Source organism: Sinocyclocheilus grahami, unplaced genomic scaffold (assembly GCF_001515645.1).
Source record: "Sinocyclocheilus grahami isolate Dianchi unplaced genomic scaffold, SAMN03320097.WGS_v1.1 scaffold704.1, whole genome shotgun sequence".
Classification (NCBI taxonomy): Eukaryota; Metazoa; Chordata; class Actinopteri; order Cypriniformes; family Cyprinidae; genus Sinocyclocheilus; species Sinocyclocheilus grahami.
In genome coordinates this window covers 433,581-442,619 of record NW_015505883.1, presented here as the reverse complement: position 1 = coordinate 442,619, position 9,039 = coordinate 433,581, and the positions used below count along the sequence as shown (strand labels likewise).

General features: G+C 41.8%; 1 protein-coding gene across 2 annotated transcripts in view; it reads left to right on the top strand.

Moving 5' to 3' along the window:
* Positions 1-9,039, top strand: part of ttbk2a (tau tubulin kinase 2a) — a 26,311-nt gene that overhangs the window by 15,015 nt on the left and 2,257 nt on the right. The window contains exons 4-15 of one of the 2 annotated variants that reach the window (XM_016243918.1): positions 1,950-2,023; positions 2,433-2,573; positions 2,782-2,886; positions 3,009-3,074; positions 3,192-3,284; positions 3,375-3,500; positions 3,585-3,742; positions 3,855-4,059; positions 4,140-4,351; positions 4,465-5,023; positions 6,187-6,519; positions 7,950-8,830. In XM_016243918.1, coding sequence (XP_016099404.1) covers positions 1,950-2,023; positions 2,433-2,573; positions 2,782-2,886; positions 3,009-3,074; positions 3,192-3,284; positions 3,375-3,500; positions 3,585-3,742; positions 3,855-4,059; positions 4,140-4,351; positions 4,465-5,023; positions 6,187-6,519; positions 7,950-8,830 — 2,953 coding nt within the window. The remainder of the gene's footprint in view (positions 1-1,949; positions 2,024-2,432; positions 2,574-2,781; positions 2,887-3,008; positions 3,075-3,191; positions 3,285-3,374; positions 3,501-3,584; positions 3,743-3,854; positions 4,060-4,139; positions 4,352-4,464; positions 5,024-6,186; positions 6,520-7,949; positions 8,831-9,039) is intronic. The other variant, XM_016243919.1, reaches the window with a different exon arrangement.

Sequence of the window (9,039 nt, the reverse complement as noted above, 5' to 3'; positions counted from 1 at the left end):
AGCAAAGGGTCTGAATATTTAGGACCATGTGATATTTCAGTTTTTCTTTTTTAATAAATCTGCAAAAATGTCAACAATTCTGTGTTTTTCTGTCAATATGGGGTGCTGTGTGTACATTAATGAGGAAAAAAAATTAACTTAAATGATTTTAGCAAATGGCTGCAATATAACAAAGAGTGAAAAATTTAAGGGGTCTGAATACTTTCCGTACCCACTGTATATACATATATATACACATACGTATATATTGTACACACACACACACACACACACACACACATACACACACACAAACAAAGAAAAACAAGTAGATAGAATAGAAAAAGATGGATTTCATCACAGGATTAAATGACATTTTTAAATATATTAAAATAGAAAACAATTTTAAATTGTAATAATACTTCACAAATATTACTCTTTTTACTCGTTCAAATAAATATGTTACATAAATAAATGCAAATATTCAAAAAATCGTACGGACCCCAAACTTTTGAACGGTAGTGTATCTTGTTTCACTTATATAAATACTGCTTTAGCATTGTGTTATATACATTACTAAAATATATTAAAATAGAAAACAATTTTAAATTGTAATAATACTTCACAAATATTACTCTTTTTACTCGTTCAAATAAATATGTTACATAAATAAATGCAAATATTCAAAAAATCGTACGGACCCCAAACTTTTGAACGGTAGTGTATCTTGTTTCACTTATATAAATACTGCTTTAGCATTGTGTTATATACATTACTTTTTTTGTTTTCATGGTTGTATATAGTATACATTTCTGTGTTTAACACAGTCTCCTTAATTGAAATTCACAATGTTTTGCACCAGATAAATGCAACCCTGATGTTTGGGATTCAAAGAGGAAATCTTAATAGTTTCAACTAGAGCAAACAATGTATTGTAAAGCAGCTCTTCACATTGTAAGGAGCAGTAGACAAGCTTGAAATCAAACAATGTCTTCTTTTCCTCTGGGCAAAGAATCAACCAATCAATTAGCAGAGCCCAGCAATGACACCATCGTTATCCTCTTTCCCTCCCTTTACAGTCTTCCTCCATTATATCCTCAACCTCTCCACTCTGCTTATGAAAAAAAAAAATCAATGTACTTGTATCATGTTGGCTGTAATATGGCTGTATGATAGGACAGAGTGGTTTTATCTCTTCCCGAGGGAAAGGCTTGTAACTGGAGATCTCTCTATCTACTTGCTGCCCCCCACCCCGTTACAAGAGAAGTAAATAAAACAGAGTGATGCACAAATAATATATGCAAATCTTCTGGACACTAGCTAAAAAGTAGCATGGTGTTTTTCATACATAGTTATGTAATTTTTCACATAATTCTGTATAAGAATACTGTGTAAATAATGAAAATGAACATCACACTCAGAGTAATCAAAATAATAGAGGACTGGAGACTGGGAGGAAGAGGCATATGAGGAAGAGAGGGTCTTGCGGGGGGCTGTAGGGTGTGTCAGGGCAGAAGGCAGTAGATCACAGTAGAATATGGCTGAAGCCAGTCTGATCTGCTCCTGCGGTCCAGAGAGTGTCCCAAGAGAGCTGGGCCGCACTGAACTAAATCCATACACCCCCCTCCTCTATTAGGAGGAGGAGTAGTGGAGCACATGGACAGAAAAAGATACAGAATACTTAAAAAAGAAAACTTACTGTTTACTATTTGTCTTGTGAAGTGGTCATAATCATAACTTTTATAGCATTTTGAAGTCCATTTATTTTGTCATGGTTTCATGTACCAAAACAACATTTTCCACCTTCTCTTTGATCTTTAGAATGAAAATTTTTTTAAAGGCTATTTCTGCTACTGTACATTTAAGACTTCATATGTAAGCGACTTCTGTTATGACTGGTTGGTCTCTGTGCAGGTGAAATGAGATACAGTGATATATAGTCTTAATAAAGTGTTGTCTCGCTGTTTCAGGAAAGGATCACGTATGTCGGTTTGTTGGATGTGGCCGCAATGATCGCTTTAACTATGTTGTCATGGAGCTTCAGGTGAGGTCTGATTGACAGGTTATGCATTTTTTTTCTATCTTAACGTGTGCCGAATATTACAGTTCATTTGTGGTGATGATTTTACATGCCTAATACATGTATTTAATATGAGAGTGCAGTAATGTACACAGAAAGCTATAAAGACAATAATAATGGTTAAAACAATTGTGACCTGTTAAAATAAGGTTATCTGTAAATGTAGCATTTACCTACAATATACATTAACTTAATTATGCACAAAAGATGTATATTTGTGTTTTTGTTTGTTGCAATTTATATATGAATATGATGACTTTAGGATTTGCCGTCTGTGTGCATTTATTTATGACTTTATGTTAAACCTATCTTTCAATTAAATATTTGCAGCCAAAATGAGTAACGTTTTGAGTTGCCGTTTTGGCATTTGCAGGGCCGTAATTTAGCGGATCTGAGGAGGAGCATGAACCGTGGCACTTTCACAGTCAGCACAACACTCAGACTGGGTCTGCAGATACTGGAGGCCATTGAGAGCATCCACTCAGTGGGCTTTTTACACCGTGACATCAAACCGGTAAGAAGTTTAAACTCTTTTAACTGCCCCCAACAACAGTTAACAATACAAATTGTAGTGATTACAAAATATTATTTCTGTGTTGTAAATAAATAGCAGTATACTTAAATAGTACACTTAGTATAACAATAGGATGCTTAAAAGTTTACTTTTTACTGAAAATATTGCAACCTTATTGTAATGAATGTCTTTTTCACACTGTTTTCAGTCCAACTTTGCCATGGGCCGATTTCCTAACACATGTCGAACTTGCTACATGTTAGATTTTGGTTTGGCACGCCAATTTACAAACTCCTGCCAAGAAGTCAGACCGGTCAGTGTCAATAGTGATTTCTAATGCAGTCTTTCTGACTGTACTTGTTTATATGTTTGTGAGTATTTATTTGTCACTGGGTTTTATAAATTTTTGAACTGTAAGATTCTCTTCTCTCTCAGCCCCGTCCTGTTGCAGGGTTTAGGGGTACAGTACGATACGCCTCAATCAATGCCCACAAGAACAAGGTAAGAATCCACTGGTTCACTCTCTTGTTCCTGCATAGTCTCAGCTGCTGTTGGTAATGATTCAGTTATCAGGATAATTCTGGTCTGATCAGATTTGATTTGGTCTTACTGTTACAGGAGATGGGAAGACACGATGACTTGTGGTCTTTGTTCTACATGCTGGTGGAGTTCTTGTTTGGGCAACTACCCTGGAGGAAGATAAAAGACAAGGTGCTGATCAGGCAGGAGGAAGAAGTGCTATGAAAAGCATTTTCCTTTTTGTTGGGAAGTGATGATGATATTTTTGTGTTTATGCATTAGGAGCAAGTGGGGAAATTAAAAGAGACGTATGATCATCGGCTCATGTTGAAACACCTGCCCCCAGAATTCAATGTTTTTCTGGACCACACCAGCAATTTGGACTACTTTACCAAACCTGACTATCAGGTAAAAATATGATACTTTAATAGATCAATGGAATATCTAGCAGTTATTGGTCAATCTCACTTGAAAATGATCTCTCCACTCTAGCTACTGAGGACCGTTTTTGAGAATAGCATGAGAACCTACAACGTAGTGGAAAATGACCCGTATGATTGGGAAAGGATGAGCTCAGATAGCCCACTGACAATCACCGCCACGGCAAACACGCCACAGCACCATACACGCCTCACACCAGCTCAGATGGGGTAAGTCATGTGACTACTTTACTTTACTTTGGTTGAACTCTCTTAAACATTTGCATTTTCTTAGTAGTGGTATCACCATGAAGAGTACTCTGGTGGTTCTGTTTTCTTCCAGCATTGTGAATGCCTCACAGCTGCCTGCAGATCTTCTGAAGGAGAACACTGATGAAGTTCTGCAAGATGAGCAGCTCAGTGATGGGGACAATGCTCGGCCCGAGCACCTGCCTGGATCTCCGAGCCTTCCTTTTAGGAACCAGGAGACTGATGTCTGGGAGGACCTGGACCGCAACCGGAACCGAATCTGTCCCGCTGTCTGGAAGGTACCAGAATGTGTACCATGAACCATAGACATCTTTGTCTATTCTTGGAGGTTTCATATTATGTTGTCCTTCCCTTCTAGATGGGAACAGAGGATGAACATAGCAACCAAGGCAATCAGAGCCCCCATGCAGGGCCTAGCATTGGTTCACCAGTGCGAGTCCGGTCAGACGTGGTGCCCTCAGATAGAGACACTCCTCTTTTGAGGAAACTGCGCAACATCCATAGCTTTGAACTGGAGAAGAGACTAACTTTGGAGCCCAAACCCAACACTGAGCATTTTGTAGAGGCCTGGTAAGTCTCTCTACACTCAAAATTGCATTTTCTTTTTTCAAATATTGAGCATTTAGCAACTTGTCGGTATGTTCTGAAGACGTAGTGTGCATTCTTTCGGTTTCTGTGACCAGTTCTGGCAAGCAACCACCTGGTACAGCACAGGAACGGGAAGCTGATGGTGTCCCTGGCATGGCCATGTTGAACGGAAGTCACACAGAGCGGGTTTGGCACTATGACGAGGAATTCCGCTCTGGCGGTGGCTCGCCAAAGCCTGCTTCACCGGGATCTCCTGAGCAGGGCGATGATGCAGCTAACAGTGGCTTTGTTGCTCTAAACCTGAGCTCAGGTCTACAAGATGTTGAGTTGCGTGATTGGGTGATGGTAGAGAAGGGCTCTGACCTGCGGGACTTCAAAGAGGCAGCAGGACGTAGCCCTGGTCCTGAGGCTAAACTCACTTGTAGCCCATCAGATGAGTGTGAAGAGGAGCCAGAAGTTTTGCAGCCAATAGATGAATCACCGGATAAAGAATCCACTCCTAGTCCCGTACAAGGAGACACCCACATACCTCACACAGTCCAGGGCCCACAAAGGATGGATCGGTTGGAGCTCAGTGTATTCCCTGCTGCTGGTGGACCTCCTGTAACCCCCACCAGTCCTGGTGAGGCACTGGCTGAAGGTGCACTCACACAGGTAACTATGGCTCAGAAAACTGTTGTTTTCACTTCTTCTACAAATTGTCTACAATTTAAAATTTGGTCCCATGATCTTTAGACCCAGCTCCTCAGTTATGACAAATATGTGCCAAACATAAGGTGAGGCTTTTTCTCTGCAATGCTTTAGCTTATTTTGGTAGGTATTATTGGTACCATGACCCAGCAGGACCTGAACAGTAGGATGACAGTGCCACCTAGTGGTCAAAATAAATAAATAAATCACAATTCATTTTATATAAAGTCTGCCTAATCCCTGCCAAGTTTCTCACTAAATTTAGATGAGGTGAATTTTAGACTGTTTCTGTCTTGCAAATGTGATCATGAACAAGCCAGACAGGAACTGAATATGAGGCAACATTTTGCCAAGGATCTGGGCAACACTTTAACCTATCAAATACAAAACAAAAAAGACAATAATTTAGATGAACTAGCTGATTAAATGCATGTGTGTAAGTTGTGTTACCTACTGGTACACTTTTTGATTTATATGTTCGTTTTAAAAAACTTCAACATTACAGTAATTAGTGATTTTCACTTAAACACCCCTCGTGAAAATTTCCTTTCTGCTCTACTTTTTTCTGGATGTCGTAAATAAGGCTAAAACGTTCTATGCTACACATGCTCATGTCAGCAGAATAAAGGAGGTCTCTGAGGGCTAAGCCACAGTAAGCCACAGTAATGAGATACAGACAGCTCACCCTCAGGTCTGTGATGTAAGTTTACGGTAGTCTGAGCTAAGCTGATCCTGTTACCTTAGCTCTTGTATCCTCACTGCTCAGGTCAGGACACTGTTTGTGGAAGGAATGTTGTAAAACCACACAGAGCTGGCTTAATTTATTAGGATGTTGCGGATTCAAGCACATTACTGGTCTTCTGACAGTTTAAGTGCCGAGGTCTCTGGAAGATGTCAGTGAATTTTCCAGAATTTGCATTCTGCCTACCTGCATACTGTAACCATATGTAACCATCTGCTTCCTCTTATTCCTTAATAACCTCCTACTATCTTTCTGGCCATTTTAATATCTTTTTACTTGACTTTTTTTCCATCTTCTCTACCCATTCACTTCCCCTGACTCACCTGATCCACCTCACTAAACGCTCTTCGCCTCCCTTCCACTGTTCCCCACTTTCCTTTTCTAGCTACCCACCTCTCCTGCATCCCAACCCGAGGAGCTTGTGGCAAGGACGTGCAGCCCCCTGCACCTGCGCTCCCCTAGCCCGCACACCCTCCTGACCACCCTGTCGGACCCCCTACACCAGCGCGCCCCGCCTGGGATGCAGCGCAGCCAATCTGCAGACCACCAACACCACCCTTCCTCTTCCACCTCCTCGTACCATGCCTCGCTGCCACTACCTTCCCAGCCGCGTGCTGCCCATTCGCCTGGACGCAGGAAACTTCCTGCCATTCCAGCGACTGCTGCAAACACCAAGTTCCCCTCAATCATACGAATCACCCGCGCTCAGCTTCAGCAGGTGAATAGGCACTCCCATTCCGTGCTTCCCATAACTTCGGCCATCTCTGCCCACCAAACATCTCTTCTCTCCAGTCTTACTGCTTCCTATTTTCTTTATGTTCTTGATTTTTGTTGTTGCATTTGACTGTAGTACTGAAGTCATGCTGTTTTTTGTGTGCTCTCTCCCACCAGGAATACTGTTCTGTCCATTATGCATGGCAAAAAAATGTCTGTCAAGGTTGTCCTTAAATCCAAGGACCTTGTTAATAGCGCTGTTCCAAGTAAACCTAGTGAACTAGGTTTGGGTCTGCCCGCTCACATGGGTCCTAGGATAGTCTGGGAAAGATTTTTGTAATTGTAGCTGGTAGGCTTTCAAGTGTCTGTTGCAGTGTTAAGAGGCTATTTTTTCTAGGTATATAGTGAATTTTTTGTTGTGCATTTTATTATTTGTAAGGCTGTCACTAGTGTTTTTGTGCCCCTTGTACTGTTTATGACAGGAGTGTCCAATCCTGCTCCTGGATATTTTTTGCTGTGCTTATGCCACACATAAGTAATGCTTATTTAAAGAGTTCCAAATCAGTCACTAGGTTTTGGAACAGGGCTTATGTGTTTTCAGTCCTCTGAATATGTGACTAACCATCTCTTATCCTGTTTAATTCAGTCAGGTTCACCCTAAAGCAAGGGTGTCTAATCCTGCTCCTGGAGGGCAAAGTTTAGCTCCAACCCTAATTAAACACACACCGAACCAGCAAACTAAGGTCTTCTGGATTACTAGACACATCCAGCTAGGTGTTTTGAAACAAGTTAAAACTGAACTCTGCAGAACGTTGTCCCTCCATGAGCAGGATTGGACACCCCTGGTCTAAAGGATATTATAACTCACAGACATTCTCTTTTCACTAACATTACGATGTTGTATGTGGTTCGTTCAAGATCAGTTTATATCTGCATGCAAGCATGTTTGGATACCAATACAAGCATTCATATCAAGACTGAACCTGAATTTGTGACCCCCAGGTGACATCAAGGACATTAAAGGGGTGGTTCACTGGGTTTTTTTCTAATTGATTTTGACATTGATTTTGAAACTTGTGAATCCATTAGAATCATTAGAAGACAGAATCACGATTCATATATAAATAGATTTTTATGTGCACCCCTAGTTTTCTCTTCCTCTTCTCTAAAGCAGCTTTAGAGAAGAGGAAGAGAAAGTTACAAACCCGGGAAGTAACTCGTTGTAGTCCCTACGAGCCGTTTTTGTAGGCATTAAACTGCCAGAATTTTAAAAGACGTAATCTCCGTTTGCATTGAACTTTCAACTTTGTAGATACTGTTTATGCTTAAACAGCAACATTACACACTAACTAACGTTAAAAAAGTGAAATCACAATCAACCACCCCTTTAACATTTATGTAGTGCATAGCTAATTTTCTCTATTCCTCTCTCAGCTGACAGCTCAGCGACCCTCTGTACTGTCCTCCCGATCTGCATCCGACAGCGTTCCACTGGAGAGACGTAATACTGAAAATGGTAACAATGAGATGCATCCACAAGACAACAAAGCTGACATCAACTCCCCACAGGAGCATGTTGCCTTCCAGCCCACCAGCTCATCTAATGTTGAAGGGGATCCTTTGCTAAATGGGAATGGACCTCAGAAACCTTCAAGCCTGGTGCCATCTCCATGCACACCTCCCTCTCCGCGTAGCCCAGTTCTGATGAACGGCTGTCTTACACCTCCTTCAGATACACACAGAGATGGCAACAAGCAGCCTCCTAAAATAAAAGACCCCAAGAGTGATCCTCCCATCCTTGAGCACACCATCGAGCCCAACCAATACACTCTGGAGGAGGGAAAAGAAGATGCTCCTTCCAGAAACGGCCCTTCTTCTCCAGCCTCTGCTCCCAAACAAGACCCTAATCGTCGGCACAGCCGTATCCCAGTGTTAGAACCATCTAGCCTTCTGGATCCACCACCTGGATCTGCTAAAGAGAAGTTGCTGCAGAGGAAGGTTCACCACGTTCCACTTTCACCCTCTGCTTCCCCGTCATTATCCTCTGACAGGCGCGTCATTGTGGCTGCTATGCAGCGGGACCAGATTTCTTCTGCCTCTTCTGAACGCTCTCAAGATGAAGAGTCGCTTCTGGGTTCTCGTTCCGATCGTCATGGAGATGATGCTGCCTCACTGTCCTCATCCTCTAGCCCACTTCTACGGAAGAGCAAGATACCACGCCCAGTTACCCCCACAAAGAACGCGGAAACCATTACTGCACACTTTGTACCCCGTCCACCACCAGGAAAACCTAGCCGCTCCAATGTGGATGGAAGGTAGTTATCCAACCTATAGCCAACATATTGTTATTGTATATGCATGGTTCTGTCAGAATTTCTAACCCTAGACCAGTAGTCCCCAATCTTGGTCTTGGAGAACCCCCAACACTGCACGTTTTTGATGTCTCTCTTATCTGATCCAGGACCAGGATTGGGAAACACTGCCCTAGACCGAAATTTCTGACATTCTAGACCAGGGGTGGCGA